At 42.0% G+C, this 22,610-nt stretch overlaps 2 protein-coding genes across 9 annotated transcripts in view; one reads left to right on the top strand and one right to left on the bottom strand.

Moving 5' to 3' along the window:
• LOC128148006 (scaffold attachment factor B1-like) overlaps positions 1-6,885 on the top strand; it is a 20,203-nt gene extending 13,318 nt beyond the window's left edge. For both annotated transcript variants that reach the window (XM_052801363.1, XM_052801364.1), the window contains 10 exons: positions 251-390; positions 733-824; positions 1,218-1,324; positions 2,503-2,796; positions 3,085-3,222; positions 3,704-3,746; positions 5,097-5,218; positions 5,955-6,067; positions 6,193-6,244; positions 6,519-6,885. In XM_052801363.1, coding sequence (XP_052657323.1) covers positions 251-390; positions 733-824; positions 1,218-1,324; positions 2,503-2,796; positions 3,085-3,222; positions 3,704-3,746; positions 5,097-5,218; positions 5,955-6,067; positions 6,193-6,244; positions 6,519-6,648 — 1,231 coding nt within the window. In that variant the 3' untranslated portion in view covers positions 6,649-6,885. The remainder of the gene's footprint in view (positions 1-250; positions 391-732; positions 825-1,217; positions 1,325-2,502; positions 2,797-3,084; positions 3,223-3,703; positions 3,747-5,096; positions 5,219-5,954; positions 6,068-6,192; positions 6,245-6,518) is intronic.
• On the bottom strand, positions 5,217-22,552 carry MICOS13 (mitochondrial contact site and cristae organizing system subunit 13). Of its 7 annotated transcripts, none has more exons than XM_052801366.1 (6): positions 21,993-22,343; positions 20,964-21,120; positions 20,123-20,174; positions 17,391-17,562; positions 12,178-12,297; positions 5,217-5,557 (listed from the first exon to the last, which is right to left on the bottom strand). In XM_052801366.1, exons 1-6 carry the CDS (start codon positions 22,064-22,066, stop codon positions 5,470-5,472), a joined length of 663 nt encoding a protein of 220 aa, XP_052657326.1. In that variant the 5' UTR covers positions 22,067-22,343; the 3' UTR covers positions 5,217-5,469. The 7 variants fall into 7 exon arrangements, with proteins under 7 accessions (XP_052657326.1, XP_052657328.1, XP_052657327.1 ...); XM_052801368.1 differs by lacking the exon at positions 5,217-5,557 and adding an exon at positions 7,252-7,267 and having other exon boundaries at positions 21,993-22,335; XM_052801367.1 differs by lacking the exon at positions 5,217-5,557 and adding an exon at positions 10,201-11,481 and having other exon boundaries at positions 21,993-22,339.
• Positions 22,553-22,610: the final 58 nt, after the last annotated feature.

The raw sequence follows: 22,610 nt of genomic DNA on the forward strand, positions 1-22,610 counted from the left end.
TGGGCTTTAAGCACATGGTGGTGTGAATTTTTCCTTTTGTCTCCTGTTGAGGTATCTGAATCACAGCCAAGTTTTTATGACAGCTGCACAGTATGGTCCAATTGTCTTATTTTATGGTGTAGGAAGTTGTAGAAGGAAATCTTTGGAAATCTAATTATTACTGTCTTATCACATCAGAATTCTACTTTGTTACTGTGTTTCTTTTCTCTTATTCTGTACTAGTCTAATCTATATCAATATCTATCTATAGACCTGGCAGTGTTAAAAGGGATGAGAAATCTGACCAAAAAGATGATCCTAAAAAGGCAGAAGACAAAGATGAAAAGGAAAAAAAAGATAAAGATGAACTGAAGTCTGGTTCATCAGATCAACCTAAAACTATTAAGTCGGGTAATTTGGCTATTCTTTTTTTCATAAAGTAAAAGATGTGGTGAAGTATGAATAATTAATTGTAGGTAGTTCTTTCCAAAGAACTGCCAATTTTCTAGAATTATTTCTGGTTCTTAGTTGGAAATCCAGAAGGTATAAAGAGGTGGCGGGGAGGGTATTTGACATTGGGTCATCCTTAACAGAAGGGCTTGGAATAGGTGTAGTGAAAAAATGATTTTTGGAGAGAGGGTTAAATGCACATTTTCACATTTTAGAGAACCTCTGGCATAGCGATGAGTGGTGTAGGTTATGTAGTTTGATTGTTTTTTCCATCTCTTTCCCCTCAACCCCTGATATATTTAGCAAGTAAAGGAACAGAGAGAACGGTAGTAATGGATAAATCCAAAGGAGAACCTGTAATTAGTGTGAAAACATCAACTGCATCAAAAGACAGAGTAAGTAATGTTTCTGCATGGGAAACATTATGTGTTGGTTTTCGTTAGAAACAAATACTGAATCCTGCCAAGCTACATGTAATCCACACTTGTCTTACCAATTTGTCCAGTTAGAGTTTCTATAACATGCATTTAGATCTTAATTAGTAAAATACCTTTCATATGGCTAATACCATGTTCAGCAATGAAATCCTGCCAAACATATGTAGGAAGGCAAGTATTACTCTGTTAATATATGGTGTGTCTGTAACATTAAAAAAAGAACAGCTTTTTTTAAAAATGCAGGACGAAGCTTTGAGACATGATATGTATCAATGGAAATGTATTGTTTGTGGTAGTTGTCCTTTTATAAATGTACTCCATTAAGTGTCTCTGTTTCAATATTAAATACAGAGCATTAAGAGCCAGGATCGCAAATCGGAGAGCAGAGAGAGACAAGGCATTGTGCCATTTGACAAAATTAAAGCACAACGAAAAATGAGGGAGGCAGAGCAGCGCCGGTAAGAGCAACAGTGAAATTGTTTGAAATTTTTTTTTTTCTAGAATGAATACACTTTTATTAAAATAACTAAGAGAAAAAGTGGGGTTTGATTTGTTTTTTACTTGTCATTTGTTATATGTTTGTGGGTTACATACGTATTGAATTGGGAAAGCTCCACTTATTGACTCTGTTAATACTAAGCTTGAAAATGTGTTTGGGGGAAAAAAAATTGCAGTTTGTTTTTTGTTCTTGCTCCATTTTGTAGTTTTTGTGGTTTAGATTGATTTAAGTATGCTGCTCTCTTTAGCTAAGCATGCATTATAGTGAAATGATAATTTTAAACTTGCTACACTCAAATAAACAGGGAAGGAAGGACCAGGAGAAAAGGTGTCTTTCTCAGAATAAATGTCTTTTTTTTTGGAGCATTCAAAGTCTCCATAGTGTTTGAAACAAAACAAGATGAATATTTTTGTATTTAAGTACATTGTGTCTATAGAGAAGTTGGGGGATTTTCCTGCAACCTTTCAAAGTTTCCACATTGTATCTTTTTAGTTAAGAACCTAAGTTAGGTATTTAATTATTTTTGGTGGGGTTTTATTTCTGTTTTCATGATGTTTAACACAGGATAAAGGTGGTAGTGGCCATCTTTCAAATTCCTTGCTAAAACTGTGACCTGAATTCCATGTTAAAACATTTTCCACACATTACAAAACTTTTATTAGTTACCTGAAGTAAGTTGAATTGGACAGAGGGAGAATGCTTTCATCATTCTTACTGGAGAGGAAAAAGTTTCTCTCTCATAGGTAGATTTCTGAGCCTTAGTGGAGTCATATTATCCAGCATACTGTTCTGGCTTCTTCAGAGTTGTATGTTTTATTTGAGTAGAAGGAGCTTGGGGCATTTGGATTCAAATTCTCCTGACCATATAGGACTATTTTCCCCCACAGGTGGGTTTTGTGGGAGTAATATGATCAGTCTCTAAATACAAGTAATTCATGTATACGCTGAGTGTCTTCCCTCTGTGCCCTCCCTCCCACACACACCCCAGGTACAATTTCAAGCAGCTGATGCAAGTTTGTGGTCACTGTGGTGTTAATTTTTAATACTACCTTTTCAGGTTTTTTTCTTCCTTTTTAACTTCCTTTATTTGTTGAAGTATTAGATCTGTAACCTTTGGGGATTTTTCTGTTAAAATAGCACACGTGAGCGTCGGGAGAGACAGCAGCACCTGCAGACTATCCGGGAACGGGAAGAAAGGGAGAGGCTTGAGATTGCTCGTGAGAGACTAGAAATTGAAAGGCAGCGTCTTGAACGAGAACGGATGGAAAGAGAAAGACTGGAAAGAGAACGAATGCACATAGAGCACGAAAGGAGAAGAGAACAAGATCGCATTCAGCGAGAAAGAGAAGAGCTGCGACGCCAGCATGAGCAACTGCGCTATGAGCAAGAACGTCGGTCTGCAATGAGAAGACCATATGACATAGATGGCAGGTAAAACCAGCAAATACAAATGATGCAAGTGGAAAATGTTGCTGCCAGGTTCTGTCCCATCTGCCTGTGCTATAAAAAGCTACCCGTATGCTCTCAGCTTCCATTAATCAGCAGTTGTTGATTGCATTGAGATTATTATGTTTAATAGCCCGTCAAACTATCCTCTCTGAGGTTTTTCTATTCCCTTTTGAACTTAATTACCCTTCTTCTGGTTTGCACAGTTTGGAAGGAAGGAAGGAATATCAAAAGCAATAATCTTGACTAAAATGAGTACGTTCTTTGTTTCAGGAGAGATGATCCATATTGGCCAGAGGCAAAACGAATGGCAATGAATGATAGGTACCATTCAGATTTCAGTCGCCAGGATCGCTTCCATGACTTTGATCACAGGGATCGTGGCCGTTATCAAGACCATTCAATAGACAGGTTGGTGTCTTACCTCCACTGTGTCGCTGTGGCAGTACACTGAAATTGAAAGACAAAAATGTATTTAACGTCACATTTTGCTACCTTCACTGTGTGTTTGGTTTAAGTGTGTCTTAGTGGCTGTGGACTTTTTCTTACATAACCATGAAGACATCTGTACTGTGCCATGAGTTAAACCTTCTGGCAGGCTTGTTCAGTGTCTGCTTGCAATGCTCTTTCACACATTTGTAGGATTATGAAAAATTTCTAAATAACATTGCAGGCATCTAGCATCTTAACGAGAATATCCTGGTTTATACCTTAGGACTAACTGGGTTTTCCAGGAATCCAAAATGTGTCATGGTTTCCATGTTTCAGCTGTTTGTGCCTTTTGTAGGTAATGTTGGCACAGGATTTTTCATCTGTGTTGTTATGTAGATGGATTTTTGTAGACTGCTGCATGTTTTACTACCACAGTCTGATTTTAATTGTCTGCTTGTAGGAGAGATGGATCAAGGACAATGATGGGAGATCGGGATGGACAAGTGAGTTGCTTTATAAAGCTACAGAAACATCTTAACTTCTTATAACCTGGTTTTCTATAGTGTGCGCCAGATTAAATTTCAGTAGTTAAGAATTAAATGGTATCTCCCAAAATATGTATTGATAACCAGATTATCTTGTTTTCTTTAATAAGATGAAATTTACTTCAAAGACTTGTTTATTATAAAAGTTAGACATAGTTATTCTGATACAAATCAAACAAAACAAGTGAATTGTGTCAAAAAGGTAGAGTATTCCAAAAGATGGTGTAGAAAAGACAAAGGTACAAAGTATGCATAAAATTCACTCTGTGAGGTTGCATGGAAATAACAGCAAAAACTAGTAGAGATGTTTCCATGTTTTTGAGGGCTGGGGTAAAGACCTTCAGGGCACATTCAAGCAGTGAGAGATTAATTTTGTGGAGTCACGGAATCCTCAAGTGCCCTTTACTGATGGCTAAGCTGTGAGACTCAGAGGGACCTGGATAGGCTGGAGAATTGGGCAGAGAGGAATATCATTAAGTTCAACACCGGGAAATGCAAAGTCCTGCTCCTGGGGAGGAATAACCCTGTGCAGCAGTACATGCTTGGGACCAACCAGATGAAAAGCAGTTTTGCAGAGAAGGACCTTGGAGTCGTGTTGGACAACAAGCTGACCATGAGTCAGCACTGCACCCTCCTGGCAAAGAAGGTCAGTAGCATCTGCATTAGGAAGACTGTTGCCAGAAGGTCGAGGGAGGTGGTCCGTCCTCTTTACTTGGCACTCATCTGGCATACTGTGTCCAGTGCTGGGCTCCCCAGTACAGGAAAGATAAGAGCTTACTGCAGTAAGTGTAGCCTAGGGCCACAAAGATGATTAAGGGCCTTGAGCATCTTTTGTATGAGGAGAGGCTGAGAGCTGGAACTGTTCAGCCTGGAGGAGAAGGCTCAGGGGTTATCTTATCAATGTGCATTAATACCTCACAAGAGGGAGGATATGGAGAAGATGGAGCCAGGCTCTACTCAGTAGTGCCCACTGAAACACATGAAATCTGAAGACAAATCAAATCACCTTTAAATCCTTTTTTTTTTTTTTTTTTTTTTTTTTAAACTGTGAAGGTGGTCAAACACTGGAACAGATTGCATGGGCAAGTTGTGAAGTCTCCAGCTGTGAAGATACTCAAAACCCAATGGGAGACTGCTCTGGACAGCCTGCCCTGGCTGACCCTACTTGAGCAGGGGGGTTGGACTAGATGATCTCAGGAGGTCCCATCCATCCTAAATGATTCTGAGATTGAGTAATTGCAGCAGAGCAACTTCAAACAATGAAAGAGTCTGTTTTGGGCAGTCCTGTAAGTGTTCTTTGCCTTTTAGCATTATCCAGATGAGCGCCATGGAGGACCAGACCGTCATTCACGAGACTCTCGGGAAAGTTGGGGTAGCTATGGATCTGACAGAAGAATGAGTGAAAGTAGAGGGATACCCCCACAGTCACGGTTAGTATACTTAACTGAAAATACTTTTTCTTGTGCATCTAAGGAATATTTCCATATGTGAAAGTGGGACGCAGCTTTTGGAAGTACCATTCTTTTTTTTCTAGCTTTCACCCCGAGTCTGTTCTCTGTTGGATGGACTACAAATGAGTAGCTCTTTCAGCTTGCCTTGTGCATCAAAACAGGCATCTTGGCGTGATTTTTTTTTTTTTTAATAACTTCACATCTGAAAGTCTTCATGTTTTCAATTAATTTTACCTAGCATTACTATCAAAGCTTGGTATTTTCAGGGTAGTGGTTCTTCCCCAGTTTGTAGTTGTTGGAAGCACTATCCTGTCAGCCCTTTGAAAGGAAAACAATAAAATGCTTACAGATTGGGGGGTGTGGGGGGTGTGTTTTGAGGGGTTTTTTTTGTTTTTAATAAGTCCTGTGAATAAGCAAGCATACCGAAAACATCAAAAATAAATTGACTGGTCAAAACAACAAGCTAGGATGTTTGGAGTAAACTAGGACTTCAATGTAGCATAAACCAGATTAAGAAATTCTATTTTCTTATTTGCCATGTTAGTTGGATTGAACAGAAGACTTATTACTGAGATTTGACTTAACAGATAGCAGTATAAGATTTGCATGTGCCTTGGTAAAGCATTTGAGTAAGTTTGTGACTTAGTTGTTTTACTTGAATCTATTTTGTGTGCTCTGGCTAATGTGAGAAGGTATGAATTTCATAATTCTGCAGGGATGGACGTGACTGGGGAGATCATGGTCGAAAGTTTGAAGGACATCAAGATCGTTCATGGCAGAGTAGTGTGGATGGAGGAATGATAGGACGGGATCATGAGAGATGGCAAGGTATGCTTCTGGCACAACAGCTCATTAGTTATGCTACATAAAACAGAAAATACAGGCATTATTATGCTTGGAGATGAAGTAAAACTATTACTGTGGATATAAAGGAAGCATTTGAACTTTTTTAGGTGGAGGTAGAGGCAGACCTGGCCATGTGATGCATCGTGGAGGCATGTCAGGGTAAGAACTTTAAAAAGAGCAAAGTGTTTGTTTCCCTTTCAAGGGGCATTTCTTCGATTTAAATTGGCCAAAGAAATATTTTATGGGGGCATCAGTTAGATATCTGATTTGTTATTTAAACGTCAAGGAATAATAAAATATTCCCATGCATTTTATGTAGTACATCTTATTGAAGAGTGAAAAATCACGCAAGAAGTTTTAAAAGAATACCCATTATATCAACATGACTACCAGAGTCACAGGAGAAAATTAAAATATCTGAATCACTTTCTAGGCGTGGAGGTTTCATGCAAGGTGGCAACCAAAGTCAGATGATGCATGGAGGAGGAATGCAAGGAGAAGGATTTGCTGGCCAGGAGAGAGCAAACAGACCTAATGATCCTCGTTTCAACCGTCGCTACTGAATGTGTTTTAATTTTTAATGCAAGATGGCAACTGAAATTAATCTGTTACCCAGGGTTACCATTAATTGTAACTTATGGGCTACTGTAAGTGTAATTTTTTTTTTAAGCTGCTGCCATATTATGTCACTCAATCCAACGTGAACTCATTTGTTTTGTAATGTGTTGTTCATATCCCATTTAAAATGTTTGTTAATGAAGCATTCCATTTTCCATAAATAAAAGCCAGTTTACAGTTAATTGCTTTGTTTCAGCAGTCCCTGGAAAACTAATATATTCAGCTGTACGTTAAACCATGTAACTTTCTTTCAAAGATGAAGTATCAAAATGCCTTACAGGTGTCCCTTCGCACTTTCAGTAGCACACAGCTCCCAGAAATACACAAAATACTGTGTTACTTCAGATGTGTCAAAATCAACTAGCATACACGCCAGCATGAGAGAATGCTAGTAGATTGCAGTTGTCAAAGTTTGAACACCCTACCACTGCCAAATTGACTTGGGATCCTGTAGGACCTGTGGTGAAGAATTTTTTTCATCTTGTCTCATGTTCCTAGGTACTGTGCAACATAATACTCTTCACTCTCTGAAAAAGGCTACATACTCAGTTACCAGCACAGCTTCTGTAAGAGAAAAAGCACAGGTACTTGCGAAAGAATGAGTTTCAAGTGCAAGTCAAAATAATTTTTGTTTAGCTTCTGATAGCTCCACCAATTTCAGGCCAGTAGTTTTACCTAGCAATCCATAATTTCCTTAAGTAGATTAGAAACAGCCATTGGCTGTGCTTCAGCATCATTTTAAGAATGTGTTGAGAACTAACATGATGAAGATTGGTGCAACTGATCTGTCACTTATAATTAGTCTTTGTGCAGTCATCTCTGGAGCAACATGGCCTTAGCGTTACCTGCCAAAGATGGCTTTTGTGATGCCAAGAGGAAAAAAACCTGTTACTTTCATTAGTAGGGTCACTGGTTCATTTCTATCATCTTCAGAGATGTTTTTTTCTCAGTTACCTGAAGATTTTTTTTTTTTTTTTTCATTCATTTCCTACAGCCTGCATTGTTACAGAAAGTGAAACTCTACAGGTCTTTTTCATCAGGGTTGAGACTTGCCACACTGGAGGAGGATCCCTGTGGACAAACCATCTACATTCTAAAAAGCTTCTTTGATTGCAGTGGGGAGTTGCCTGAGGCTGGCTGGATCACATTGAAGTCAACCTCAGTGTGAAAGTTAGTTTTTGTTTTAATGGTGAAGCTAAGGCCCAGAAAGACTTAAGTCATTTGTTCAAGAACACAAACTAGGGATGCAAACAGAAAGATTTCCAGACTGCTACACTTAGTAGCAACTCACTGTAATAATTCTGTGGGTCTGGCTAGAATCCAGTGCCTCCTTGCTTTTAATCCTTTAAATGATCACCTCTGATACAGAGAAAGAAAAGAGTGGTGATACCCACAGACTTGCTCTGCTTTGTCCTTCCCAATTCAGATCATTGACCATTAACCATGAGGACAAGTGAATCACTCCCACTAGATGTAACTTATGGCTGTCCCTATTACTGTATCTGGACTTCTCTGCAGGAATTGCATGGAAATGTGACGCTCTAGCACAACTGACCTGTCCATTTGTAGCTTTTAAGGAGAGCATCTTTTCTTGTCCTCAGCAGGTACATAGCATCCCAAAAGAGATCATGAGATTTCCCCTCCAGCCAGGGCAGGCTCTGTTTACAACACCACACAGTCATTTATAAGCATGAGGAACAGTGCTATCTGCTGGTCTACTACTTAAGAAGTTTAGAGAAGTCGAGAAAGTTGTGTCTATGACCCAGACCGCTGCATCAACAACCTAGAGATTGACTCCAAAGGTATTTTATCATCTGGGGAGACAATTATTCTAATAAAAGAACCTTTTTGACCACCGGGGGAGGGGGGAACAACAAACAACCAATCAAACTGGAGCCTCTATTATCTCATTATGACGTTTACTGCATCTGAACATCATACTTTAAGATGAAGGCTTTTTTCCCACCGGGTTTTTAACTGAACTGCATTTCCCGCCAATTCCGCTAGATGGCCACACCGACTACATGCATGTTTCTGATACGGTAGCAGCCGATCACTCAAACCTTGACACCCGAGTCAGTGGCTGTGATATCTGTCCATCTTTATTAAATCCAATGCACGGAAATGATCGGACAAATTCTGGTTTTGGGGTTGTGGTTTGTTTGGTTTCGTTTGGTTTTTGCCTGGTGCAAAGATTTCTATAGGCTATCAAAAAAAAAAAAATCCACACAGCATAGATGGAGACAAAGCTAAACAGCTGCCTTCTATTCCCCAGTTCCAAATAAACTCAGGATAGAGACAATGTGACCCAACTTCAGCAGAGTCTCGGAATGTCCACTATGGCTGTAAGCAGGTTGCACCTCTGTGGTTAATTACTGCTGTAATCAACTGTCGTAATGTGTAAAGCCCACAGTAAAACATAAACATACTGATTAATTCAGGTTTCCATAGGACAGAAATTGGGTTTGCATAGGGTATTTTTTTTGAAACGCAAATGTGAGTTCCCTGATTTTAAGAAATCTTCACTCATTGAACTTTTGCAGGCTAGAGTCCTCAAGGTAGTTCTAATGAATGTCACCAAAATCATTCTGGTGTTTTTAAAAAAAAAAAGTCTGTTAAATGAATCAAAACCAACCAACCAAACAAGTTATTTTAATACTGCTTATGCCTGCCTTCCTTACTCATTAACCTTACTGACTCTGCAAACTTGTTGGGTATCTATCTCAGCAATGGAAGGACAATTTCCAGACCAGTCCCAACCAAGTGAAGCATGCAAGCTCTGTGGTGAGAAAAGCAAAATAACTGCATTCAGAGGAGGTGGAATAATCCTACGAACTGAGAAGCAAAAGCCAGGTGTGTTTTAGTATTCAAGGCACTATGGCAAATGGTAATCCCCCAACAATTTCAAGCTCCTACATGAAACCTATACCTAGCCTGCAGACAGAGAATGTTTGATGCTAACAAGCATGCAAGCAAGATCCTGAGCATGTGCCCGTTTGCAATTTAACTGTGCTCTCCAAGGAAAAAATCTAGTTACAACAGCGCAGCAGAGCAAGCTGCTTGCCCTACCATGTTTGTCCCTCAGTATTTTGGTTTAGTGTTGCTGTCATGGCCTCTCAAGTTGGCAGTTCAGGTAAGAAAGTTCTTGCTTATGTTTGATCTCTGAAAGCTATAGCAATGTGAAATGTAGCTTTCACTATGTCAGCTGCTGCTTGTTTTGCAAAGGAAGATAGACTCTACTGGGGCTAGCTAATTGAGTCACTTAACAGTTCTGTCCAAACAGGGAAAAACATCTCCAAAAGTTGTGCGAGGTTTTGACCTGGTATTGCATGACTCATTCTGAGTGGTCTGTGCTGTTAGCATAGAGGAACTTTCACAGCATCTAGCTCTTAAAAGGCCAGCCTAGTGTATCTACACTAGAAGCCTAGCCTCTGTCATCAGCAGAAGGAAACAGCTCCTAACTGATTTGGAGGCTTTCACTGACTTTGGAAGTCTGGTTAACTAATCCGATGCCATAGTTAAATGGCATAAATCCTCCATAAGTCACATTTACTTCATACACATACTAAAGATGCTGGTGGTGCAGGGTGTCATCTGTGCTTCTTGGGAACGGTGCTGGAATGACAATGCTGCAGGAAGTGTGAAGATGAGAAAGTACAATTCATGCCAACTCTCATGCCTTGAGAAGGCAACTGAAGCATTTGTGCAAGCCAAACTAGGATGCTTACTAAGTGCTGATGTACAAAAGAACTGTATTCACTTGTACATACCTTCCTCTTCTTTTTAGTAAACTTGAATTACTTAAGATCATTCATAAAATACCACTGAGAAAGCATATTACAATGAAGAAGCTTTAGAAAGCAATCATCAAAGGGCAAAAAAGTGGTACAGAAGATCATTGAAAGCATGGAGAACTAAAGTTCCAAGCATACCAGAGGTGCAGTATTCTACCTATTTGTACATAGTGTGTGTACATAAACCAAGACCATGCTTTGTTTAAAGTGATTACATTTTGTTTGTAGCAAAAGCTAGAGAGATGAAGACTCTCTCGATGACAGTGTCAGAATTTTCTTAGTGGTAGGTTTGGCCTGGTGGCATGGGGAAGCAGACACAGAACCATTCACTGGAGTTCTGAACCACGCTCTACCTCTCCCCTTATGTTCCGGGACATCCAAGCTGCGGCTACGTTTTTTCAGAAAAGACTTGAAGATAAGTGCAGAGGCCATCCTGGAGACAATTCTTTTATTACTTCTGGTGGTTTGCAAAGTAAAAATTAAACACTGCTCTGGAAAATTAAGTCCTCCATTTTACCAAAGAGCAGTGAAGGGGTAGTCAATGGTAAATTCAGCTTCCCATGCACACTGACCCTTACTCTAGTGGGAGAGAAGGGAGGTCTGTTCCAGTAAACTCTGTTCTAGTGCATCTCTAGCTGAGCTATTTGTTATGTGAGCTATGCTGCTTTTCAAAGTTGGTTGCCTAAGCTGCAGCAAGCTCGTTGGACTGTAAAACGGCAGAGAGCTCCTGTCTCACCACTGGAGTTAATTTGATTACGTACTGTAATTGCCAGCATGCGCAGGAGCCAGTCTGCTGAATAGCAGCCCTGCACAAGTATCTTAGCTCCATTATTTTCTGGTGTGTGTGCGTGGGTAGCCATGACAGAAACTCCTGCTGGAAAAGCTGTGCTGCTTCAAGGGCAGTTGCCATTGGGAAGCCAAGGAAGAAACTGGGGTATTGATATAGGTTATCGAGGCTCTAGAATAAGGTGAAGCCTCTGGCACCTGCATGACAGAAAGAACAGAAGGACGGGGGACTACTAGATAAAGGGCTAAAAGTAAAACAAGAGTTGCCTATAGGTCTGTAGGGAAGAGCTCACAACAAAGAGGGAAACAAACGATTTATCATCCCTTAAGAGAGGATACTGACTAAATTCCCAAGCCAATGTGTGATGTTGTGCCTGTACAGCTGCAGAAAGCCTATGGTACTGGAACTAATGGAGGCAACTGTTATTGCATTGAACTGTAAGATAACTAGGAGCTAATCCCCCTTCCTCTTTTCCCCTGTGCTCTCCCCCTGCCCCCTCACTAGTAAAGCAAGCACTATATGGAATGCAGTTTTGTAAGACTGGGAGCTGATCGCAGTGCTCCAACCCCGACCCCCAACACCACTGCTGTTGTCGGTAACCTTTATATGTTACTCTTGCTATTTGCATTGTACCCTGAGATTCTGATGTGCTTGCCAATCCTACCTAACCCAGACAAAATTTGAACTATATCATTCAGCAGTATATCCACAGCTAGAAAAGGTGGCATTTGTTTGTTTGGTTTTTCCCCCTCCTTGTGTCCACTGCAATTTCAATTTTTTTTTTTTTTTTCTTAGATGTCCACTACAAAACAGGTGAGCCTGGATCATTCTGCCACGGCTCCATAACAAATGGTTCTTTTGAAGGATTTAATAGCACCAAGGATGGTACATACCACGTGGAGTCTGCTAGAGGATTCAGTAGCAAGGATAATTCTCCAGGTAACTTTTTTCTTCCACCATGAAAGTGACATAGGTAAGGCTCTGGTTCTTTGACAGGGTGTTGAAATGATTGACTGAAAGAAAACAATGCTGAGCACTGAAGGAACACTTGTTTATCTCTTCTCTTGCGATTCAAGAGTGCTGTTTATACATTGACCTCAAGCAATTATAACTTTGAAAGCTTTAACTAGGACTCTTGTCATTGTTTATTACAATGTACAGTTTTACCTTGGGGGAACTTTGCAATAGGGAAGTGAAGTAAATGACCAAAAGATGTGCACAAAGCAGTGAGAAAGGTAGGATGGAAGCCAGCAGTCTTGTCTTGCCTTGCTTTTATTCTCTGTCAGAATCTGGAAGTAGAATCTAGAGGACCCAATTCCCCACTGCTACTGCCCAAAGTATGATCCTTATGACCTTTTCTGTCTTATGCAGCCAAATATTGCAATTTCTCTTTGTAAAAAATTAAGCCTAGAGACTTTTGAGACTGTCCTGTGTTCCGGAAACAGAAGGTTGTTCTCTGAACCTTAAAACGATTAATCTTAGAATAATCAATTTCAGACTGGGAACCAAGGAAGGACTCCACTAGAAGTACTGCAAACAAGGGGATCTAGGGCTGATAGAATTACTTCAGCACTTCAAAAGAATGAGCATATTGTGGGATTGGGGCTTTTATTTTTGTTTGGACCAGCAATACTACTTTTCTTTTATAAAGACGGAGCAGAGTTAATGCTTCATGACACAAGCTGACAAACACACACAAATGTGTGTCACTCCCCTCTCCCTCATTCACCTGGTGCACATGGTAAAAACAACTTTGAGCACATTCCAATGCTCTGAATATCAAGGGTTGGTTGGGATCACAATTGCTGGTTCAAGGGTCTGGCAATGCCATCAGCCCTACAGCCACATGCTTTACTTTCTTTGCTTTTGTGTTTCAGAAACTGATCATCCCATTGGTGGGCACTAAATAGTAGACCTAGGGGATGAGTGGAGAGTGACATGGGCAACAACTCCAATCCCTGCTGCTATGCTGCCAGTGAGCCAAATCAGAGCCCGTGCCACTTAACAGCAGCAGCAGCACAGTACAGGTATGTTCCCTTACTAGCCGAATGAGCTGTAGTCCCCTCCCACTGCGTTGTAAAGGCAGTGCTTTATAGATTCATCCAAAATTTTCCAGTAAAAGACGACTGGAATTGCATGAGAGATTAAAAGCTATGTTCTGAAAGTGAAATTTTCCTGTTAGGAGTGGGGGAAATGGGCATCATTTTTGAAAATGCAGACGAGATCAAGCAAGCAATCATGTGGCACTGGGAAACATGTAGTTACAAGCCTGTGCTGGGATTTGAGGTTAGAGTCACAGGCCACAAGTAACATTTGTACCTGATGCTTAAGTCACTGGGCCAGACTGTCTGAGAAATGCCTTGTTCAGTTGCTTTTTTCTCAAAAACCATTCCCTGGAGGTTGCAGCTCCCTCCCAGAAACATCCATTCAAAAAGAACCCCCTCTCAGATACTAATCACTGTAACTGTTGTGTGTAATACCTAATTGGTTTGTGTTGAGAATAGCTCCAGTCAGCACCTCTGTTGCAGGCACAGCTGTTCTCAAACCTTAGGGGGGCAACTCTGTCAAGAGAAGATAGACTGGGCCTTTGAGAACACTAAACAGTCAAGCTGAAGAAACGCTCTGCACCAGCTCCCAAGGCAAATTATCCTTTCTGCAGCATAGGGAAACAAATCTGCTTAAATAGGGTTAGTAAAAGCTGCTTGCCCTTTTCCTCTTCTCTTTTTTTCCCTCCCTCTTCTCTTTTTTCCTCCCCATGCATAGCCAGAGATATTAAGGGCTTGAAAAGATACCAGTAAGTTTGGAAGTGGGATAGAAGCATCCCATAATCCTGCTTAGTGCCACTGTGCTGGCAGATGTAAACTTTCTATCCTTCTGTAGGACAGGTCCGCTAGAGACAGCCAGAGACCTTGGTAACTGGTGACAGAAAAAGGTAGCCTGTGAATGTCATTATTACAAAACATCTATGAGGCAAAAAGCTAAAAACTGGAAAGGAGGACTGGATATTTATGCAAAAATAGAGTACACAACTACAAAATGCACTGGGGAGTTTTTAGACCTACCCACTAATGCCAACTCTTTTTGTGAGGAAGATATTCCAGAACTGTTTGGTGTAGTGGCACCAGGCCACTCTGGCAGTACCCAGTGTCACCATGTTCAGAAAGAGAAAAGATACTGGTTGAGCTGAACAAAAGAAAACAATTTTTTACTGTGAGGGTGGTCAAACACTGGTATAGGTCATCCAGAGATGTTGTGGAGTCTGCATCCTTTGAGATGTTCAAAACCTGGCTGGACATGGTCCTGGGCAACCTGGTCTAGTTGACCTTGCTTAAGCATGGAGGTTGAACTAGATTATCTTGAGGGGTCCCTTCCAAGCTCAACGATTCTGTGAGCTACAGCACAGGTACTATTTTAACAAGTCAGTTTCTACACTGCCACTTACGTTTGTCTGCTCAGCAAAGGAAATCTGATTAGCACCCTGTCTTACCTACAATTATTTCTATAGGTCACAAACTAGACTTGGAAGAACATTCAACTTAAATCCAGCAATTTTGTGAAAGGATCAGTCCCTTACTGAATGTACACGTTCTCTTCAAGATGTAATAAGAGAATAGATGTACTGGGTCAGATGAAAAGTCCTTCCTGCTAAGTATTCTTTCTTTTTTAGAGGCAGGTGCATAAAGAAAAATATGGTGGAACAAGGTGCATGTAGAGCAATCCTTCATCAGGTGATAAACTCCCAGTGTCTGGCACTCCAAGGTTTACTGAGCTGTAGCTTCCATCTGGACCATTAGGTTTAAGAGCCACTGATGGACCCATACCCCAGGAATTAACTTAAGCCCTTTCTAAAGCTATTTATACCTTAGCCAAATTCTCTGAAATCTCTTGGCAGTAAGTTCTGTCATATAACTACTTGTTTAAAAAGGAAACAAACCCCCCACAAATCCTTCTGCCTTCTTGTGTTTTAAATCTGCTACCTAATCTGAGTAAACACTCATCCTACTCTCCGTACCTAGGCCTGCCTATTTCCTGTCCTGTAGCTGTGTCTTGGCTCATTCTGTAACTAGGACAGACTAGAACAACGTGACTGTGTTAGCACGTCGGTGTGGGAGAAATGCCACCTCTGCTGCCAGGAGTGAGGACAATCTCTGTCCCTAGTTTTGGAAGCATGAGCAGCAGCTCTGGGACAAAGAGGGACCCAAGGACAGAGCCATTACAAGCTGTGTATTTACAACAGCCCATCTGACATATGCGCAGATGCTTTCTGTGAAGGGGAAACAGATTCATACTGATGCTATGCCATGTCATGATGACTTCTGCAACCTCATGCCACAATCCCATTGCAAAGGGTTAAAAATACAGAATAAATCTGTAACTCCATTTTACAATACTGATGCCCTCTAGGCCATCGGTGCTCCTTGTATATGCCTTGGCTGTGACTTGAAAACTTGGGAAAGTTTTCATCAACATTAAAATTAACATATGCCCAGTCCACAAACTGGAGCATATTGCAAGCTAGCCAAATGTTTCATGCACATACACTTTGCTCAATTACTCTCCCCATGCTTGTATAATCGTCCTAGGCCATGCATGCACATCTGCCAGCCCATCCACTTCTCTACTGGCATGCTACTACAATGCCACACAGTTCCTGTGGGCATCAGCTTCCTCCTGCAGAGGTTAAGATGGCCTGCTGTGAAAAGCTTCACATCTGCCAGGCATGTGGATGAAGATGGATCCAGAGCAAGAGTGGGCAACTCCATTCTTACTGAGCTGGAAGACACTGCCACTTTGAAGGTGAGCATCAGTGAAGGATTTTGCTTCTCCACCTCAGACCAGCTTCAAAAATGCCAGTAGGAAGGAGAGACTAAAGCACAGTGAAGGTGCTGAGATTCAGAACTTCTTGTATACAACGCTGCCACTGAACTGTACGAGTCTGGCAAACCACCTGTCTATTGGTATAATTCCTCTTGCTTAAACTTTACCTTAGATTCAGGAAAAAATGTACTAGATAGCAAATCACCCAGACGTGTTCCATCATCAGTGGGTATGTACAGAAGGGCAGCTCCAAAGGTCTATGACAAAGTCTGCATCACTTGAAAGGGATTTGCAGACATGTACCTTCAAGACATGATAGGTCCAAGCTACGCGACTCCTGGACTCCCTCTGGAGTCCAGCCTGCAGAGAATTGGCCTTTAACGTCTTTTTTTTTTTTTGTCCTCTGGACATGCCGGTGGATTACACTTCTGACAATCCTCACCTGGGCAGCAACTGGTACCGTCTTCCTTTTGCAAGAACCCTTCGTAGCAGCAAAGGTAAGAGACAACTGCAGGTAACTGATTGGCTTTTTCTGTTTCCTGCCTTTTCATGTCCTGGACATAGCTGGAGAGGTTAAAAAGTAACGTGCGCTAACAGCAGATGTAGTTTATGGCCCGTTCTAGGGAAACCAAACCAAACAGCTCACAGTGCAGAGAATGCCACAGTGTTGTAGGAGCTGTGGAAATTGCTTCCCAGCTACTTCATTAACGCTTTGAGGGGGAGGGGTACACATGGCAGGACTGAACACATACATCAGAAGTATTTTGGAATGAATTACTGTAGATGTCCTGCTAACGAGCTACTTTGACTTCTAAACCTGCCATGCTACATCCTTGTTCCCCATCCCTAGAATCACCACTGTGATAAAACACCTCTCTAGCTTTTACAGCAACCCTCATCCCTGCCTGCATGTGCCCACTAGTATTTCTACCATGAGAAAAAAATGTTAGTACCTAATCCATCGTGATATGGACACTCATTTTGCTCACGTGAAAAAAAAATCCTCAGAAAACCGATGGCAGGAATGAGCAGCCAGGAAACCACTTTCTGCCTAGGCCTTAATTTAGCTGTATGTTGCACACTTCTACCAAAAAAGTGTTGAGTGCCTCTTCTACAGAGGTCTACCACCAGCAAACAATTTTCTCACTGCTGACACTGGTTCTTGTCCATATGTCCCCGATACACAGTTAAATGTTCATGATGGTCCCTGCCAGAGTGAAATTTACCCTGTATCTTGTGTTGATTTGACAGCTAGTTGTTACTTTCAGCATTTTCTGGACCTACTTACATTTTGGCAGGGAACTGAGAAGTGTGCTGTAATCTTTGCTTCTCTTCCTCTTCAGAGGAGCTATCCATCTCCTGTGGAAGAAGAGATGGATAGCAAGAGAATATTCTTGCTTTCTGGGAAACTCCCTTCCCGTCTCCCAATTTGTATTGCTTCTTATCAGCAAACAAGGTTTCTGTTTTTAAAAAAAAAAATAAATAAAATCACATTTCTGTTTTTATTCATGCAAAACCTAGGAAAAAGTCTGCTAGGAAAACACAGCTTGAAGTCTCTAGGCATTCAAAAAATAAGGAAATGAAAAAACATCCACACAGATTGCGAAGTTATTCAGTGGCCAGCTCCTAGTTTAGTTCACGTTCATATATTTGTTCATACCTCAGCTGTGGAATAGCATTGTTCCTTTGCAAAGAACTTATAATACAAAAAGACATAGTTGCAGTCAATGGGCTCTGTTCCTGAGGTACCTCGGCCTAATTCCTCATGAGGGCAGTAGGTTTAGATGAAGTAGGAAATCCCTCAGCCTCATTCTCCCTTCCATGAGAACTCTGCTGTGATTGGAGATCCTTCCCATTTCCATTTTCTCTCTTGCTCAGTTGACAAAAAGCTTTACACACAAAGGTGCCAGTATCTTAAAGGTACTTCCAGCCCTATTTTACAGACATTTAAAGATGCCAGCAGACAGAGTACTTTTTCAAGTCAAGAGACAAACTGAGTCCACTTAGTTTTAGCCAACAGCTAGTAAAATTTAAAATCTAAACCCTTGCCTCCAAATAACCTATGCTGTGGAGCTGAGAATTCAGATATGGGTGTAAATTTAACAGTGCTACTGGTCATTGACTATGCATCCAAGGGCATATTTGGATCAGATGCTGGAAAAGTTAAACAGTACTGCAATTTTGCTGTTCGAGCTCAGGTACTAGAAACACTGGTGATGCCCATAGGCTGAACAGACTGGGGGCAGGGGGTGTTAAAAGTTTCCTATGGCTTGCTAGAGTTTTGCATCACAGACTTATAAACGCCCTTCTGTTGCACCCTGTCATCAACAACAAGTATTGCAACTAGTACTGGCTACTCCCAGTCATGTGACAAGTCACAGACCACCTGGAAGCAGCTTTCACATCAATAATGTGCTTTGTCTGACAGAGGTAATCCCTCCTCAGCTAGCTTGAAGACAAGTGCTTGGATTTTTTAATATATTTTTTTTAAGTCTTGTTGGCTTGTTTTGAATTAGATGGCATTCACCTTCAAGACTAATTCAGCTTCAGAAGAATCTGTTTAGTTAGCAAACTTGGCAGCTTTAGAACAGGTGCTATACCTCAGCATATGGCCATCACTTCATTACAATTGATCCATGATCTCTGCTGATGCCTCTGATCACTGGTAAGACAGAAAGCAATTATTGCAGTCTGTATGCTAAAACCAACCCAAATACAAATGGAAGTTCCAAAGCCTTTTATTGTAGCCCTTGCATGGCTGAGCTGCCCTCTAGAGGGATGGACTATGCATCATCCCAAAGACAACATAGGATGGAGAGAATCATGAACCCTGGAGAACGTGTTCATTTGACAAGATCCTTCACAAACTTCCAGCCTTCCACAGTGTATTCACAGGCCCTGGTAGGAGCTACAGACAAGGCAGACATGACTGTCTGCACTCCTGCAAGGAAAGCAGAGAAGAATTATCCCAAGAGCATCATTCACGCCAAATTTCCTAATGTTATTCTAGTATTGTAGATTTCTTTAAACACAGAGAAAAATCTAGCTCTTATCTCAGAAGCTTTGAAACACACTGAGGCCTGAATGATCCTTGGTTCAAGTACAGCTTTATTGTCTCAGTAGCATTTGTGACACAGAGAAATTCCAACTTCAGGACCAGTATGAGGGATAGACAATTACAAGACTGAAACGAAGAACTGAGCTAAGTTCCATTTTATTTCTGGCCTTGCCACAGACTCCATGAGTGATGCGGGACATGTCACGATATTTGTGGACCGTGTTTTCCCACAATTACGTGAAGACTTTTTGCTGCACCATAGAAAAAACTATAAACTAACTTACTAGGTATTTATAACATGCTTTAGCCTTCAAGCAAGATCTCTAAAACTCTAATAATAATGGGAATACTCATCCCTTCTGAAAAGTCGGAGGCTGATTTCAGACATACAAGCATCTGAAAAGTTTATAAACTCTTCAATCTTTAACAAAAGGTTCACCTTTCTTAAGAATAAGTCATCATTTATTTTTATGCTCTACTTTTTTATGCTCTACTGATCACTACCAGTGCTGATGAACTCACTGGTACCTAAAGTCTACCTATTCATTGTGGGGGCCACAGGCCTCCCCAAACACTTCACCGAAACATTCAATCTTAGACTGTAGGATAGCGTAGGCATGCCTGTCTTGGGGCACAGGTGGGCAGCAAGCTTTGTAGGTAAAAGAAACACCAGCTCCTCTGGTTACAAAAGGCAGACAGGTTTATAGGCACACATCCTCCTCCTTATTTCACAGTTGGAACAAGAAATTAAGCCCAAAGTCACTCAGTGTGCTAGTGGTAAAACCTGGAGCAGAATACGCTTCTTTAGTCCCAGTCCCAATGCTTCTTACACCAGACTGTAACATCTATCACCTCCTTCTCAATCATTCAATTTAGGAGGACAGTATTGAAACAAGACTGGTAGAAGCTACATCACTCTTGGCCCCTTGCTCCTTTCACAGTTTGGTGAGAAGTTACTTTACCTTTATTCCAGGAATCAGAGGGGGAAAAGTCAAATTTTGGAGTGGGTGGGAGCTAGAAAGAGAAAGAGAGACAAGATATCAGCACTTAAGGGACTTCGCTTATAACAGGGTTCGCATCACCTTGGAGAAGCCTCTTGACCTCAGATCTCAAAGATACTTAGGTGCCTACTCTCTGTGAGTCTCAAAAGGGATCAGACACGAGGCTTGAAGTCTGGACTTTGCTCTTTCCCCCAGTATAAAGTAGGGGCAGAAGGTAGTACTTAACATTTGGGTGCTCCTGAAAAGTCATCTCCATGGCTGTCTCCTTACAGTGATCTATTAGTTTAGAGTAGTCTCTAATATGAAAAATGCTTTTCAAACTTCCAGCAAAGGCTTCTCCTGTTCTGAGGATTTTAAAAAATAAGAATTCCTCAAAGAGAAGGGCCTCTTCAGGCAATTTAAATTCAACTTGACGAACTGTTAGCAGCTTGAGAAATTGGGAAGAGAATCTTTTTGTTAATTCTTTAAAAGCATGTAAGATCCTTCAAAAGAAGCTTAGAAATACCACTACATAGTGAAATATCTCCCAGAGCATGCTTGCAATCCCCTCCTTGACCCTGCATAGGCTAGTTACCCCTTCTCCTTTGAAATAACATCTGTGAGAAATGTCTCTCCCCTAAATTTAAAATTTTATCCTCCTTCCATTTTAATCCTCTTAAAAATATTCTCAATGTGAAATCCAGTTCCAACAGCAAAACTCCTGCCAGCATCACTGGAACCAGAATATCACCCCAATGTTTTCTCCTCCTCATTCAGAGAATGCGTTTGTTTTGCTGACTGTATTCATCTGCACAGTACTTACCTCCCAGCCTATGTACCTTGTCCACTCTTGGATAGCTGGAGGCAGTGCTGCTTGAGCTTTTTTGAGGGCTTCAGCACCTTGTGTGCCACTGCCCAGCAGCCCCTGATCATATACCACGTATACAGCAGCTCCAGCCAGGCCTCCTTTGATGACAAACCTGAAAGAATCAAAAGCAGCAACATTTCAGTTCATGTTATGACTATCAATGCATCTCTCTCAGTAGGTTGTGACCATCAAAAGGAAGGTATTGATAAAGAAATCTGAGGGTCACAAATACTCCATTGTAATGTCTTATTACAGACAGAAAGCAGCAGACAAGTATCTAGCTACCTTCCTTTTCTTCCTAGGCCAACTATTCCCTGTCAGCCCCTTGAAACCATACCCATTCACATTTTACCAGTGACAGTTTTCAAGAAAAAATGAGAAAGTGTCAAACACCTCAGAGTATGTGCCACTTTTTAAAGTCTGAGAATCATGGGCATATACCTTTGATAAAAGGAACTATAGGATTTTGCAGTGCATAAGACATCCATGTTAATGATGTGGTTCTTGCTGTTTTGTTAATAAGTAATCTGATTAATCTAATAAACACCAATATCTTGTTAAGCTCATTATAGTCCGGTTAACACCTGGCCATGCCTGTTCCTGCATTGCCTAGGCTTTTAAGGTTTCCCAGTAGACTCCATGTTGCGCAAACACTAGTTTTACAGCTGTAGTGGCAACCTGCAAAGCGGAAGACAGGAAGAGAATATTTGACCTTTGTTTACTTTTTCATTATAGACAAGAGATCTGGGGAGACTGCCTTTTTCAACTTCACAGGGCAGAGAGTTGCTTCCCATTCAAAAAAGCCAAAAAGCTATTGCACACCTAGGCAAAAAAAAGAACAGCCAACCAAACAAAAACCTGCCAGATAGCAGTACTGCAGTAGTAGAACGTAGGCTAGATACAGCCTCTGAGAGAAGTGAGAGAGAATCAATACTTAAATCCCTGTATTCGCAAGTATTTGGGGGAAAAGGCACCCTTCCACACCTTCTCCCTTCGAGCGGGCTGTACGTCCAGATCGGAAAGTGTTCCCTCAGCAAACAAGCGCCCTTGGGCGGCATTCCCCGGTTTTATTTGACGCATCCACGCTCGCCACGAGAACACCGCCAGACGCCTGCCAGGCGTTTGGAGGCATACCAAGCTGCCGCCGGATGGAGGCCAAGCCTGGCACGGAGCCAGACGAGGCCGAGGGCGCAGCGCTGCAAGGCCAGGCGCCGCCAGGCCGAGCCGGGCCGGCCGGGGCCCTGGCCACAGGCCCGCGAGAAGTCGGGGGAGACCCTCCGCGCGGGGGCAGAGGGGGCGCGGGCCGCGCGGTGCATGCGGGGGGAGGGCGAGCGCTCGGGCCGAGCTCTCCGGACGGGGGGGGGGGGGGGGGGGGGGGGGGCGCGGGCGCAGGGACTCACTTGACGGCGGGGAAGAGCCTGGCGGCCATGACTGCGGCAGGGGCAGCGCGCTCCGCCGCGCGCCGCGGAGACCTTCGGGAGCCGGTCACGTGGTCGGGGGAGCGCGGCGGGCTCCCGCCGTCCCCGTCCCCGTCCCCGCCCCCTGCGCGGCGCGGTCGCCTCGACGGTTGCCGTGGCAGCCGGGACGGCGCCGAGGCGGTCA

The sequence above is a fragment of the Harpia harpyja genome, chromosome 11 (assembly GCF_026419915.1).
Source record: "Harpia harpyja isolate bHarHar1 chromosome 11, bHarHar1 primary haplotype, whole genome shotgun sequence".
NCBI classification, from domain to species: Eukaryota; Metazoa; Chordata; class Aves; order Accipitriformes; family Accipitridae; genus Harpia; species Harpia harpyja.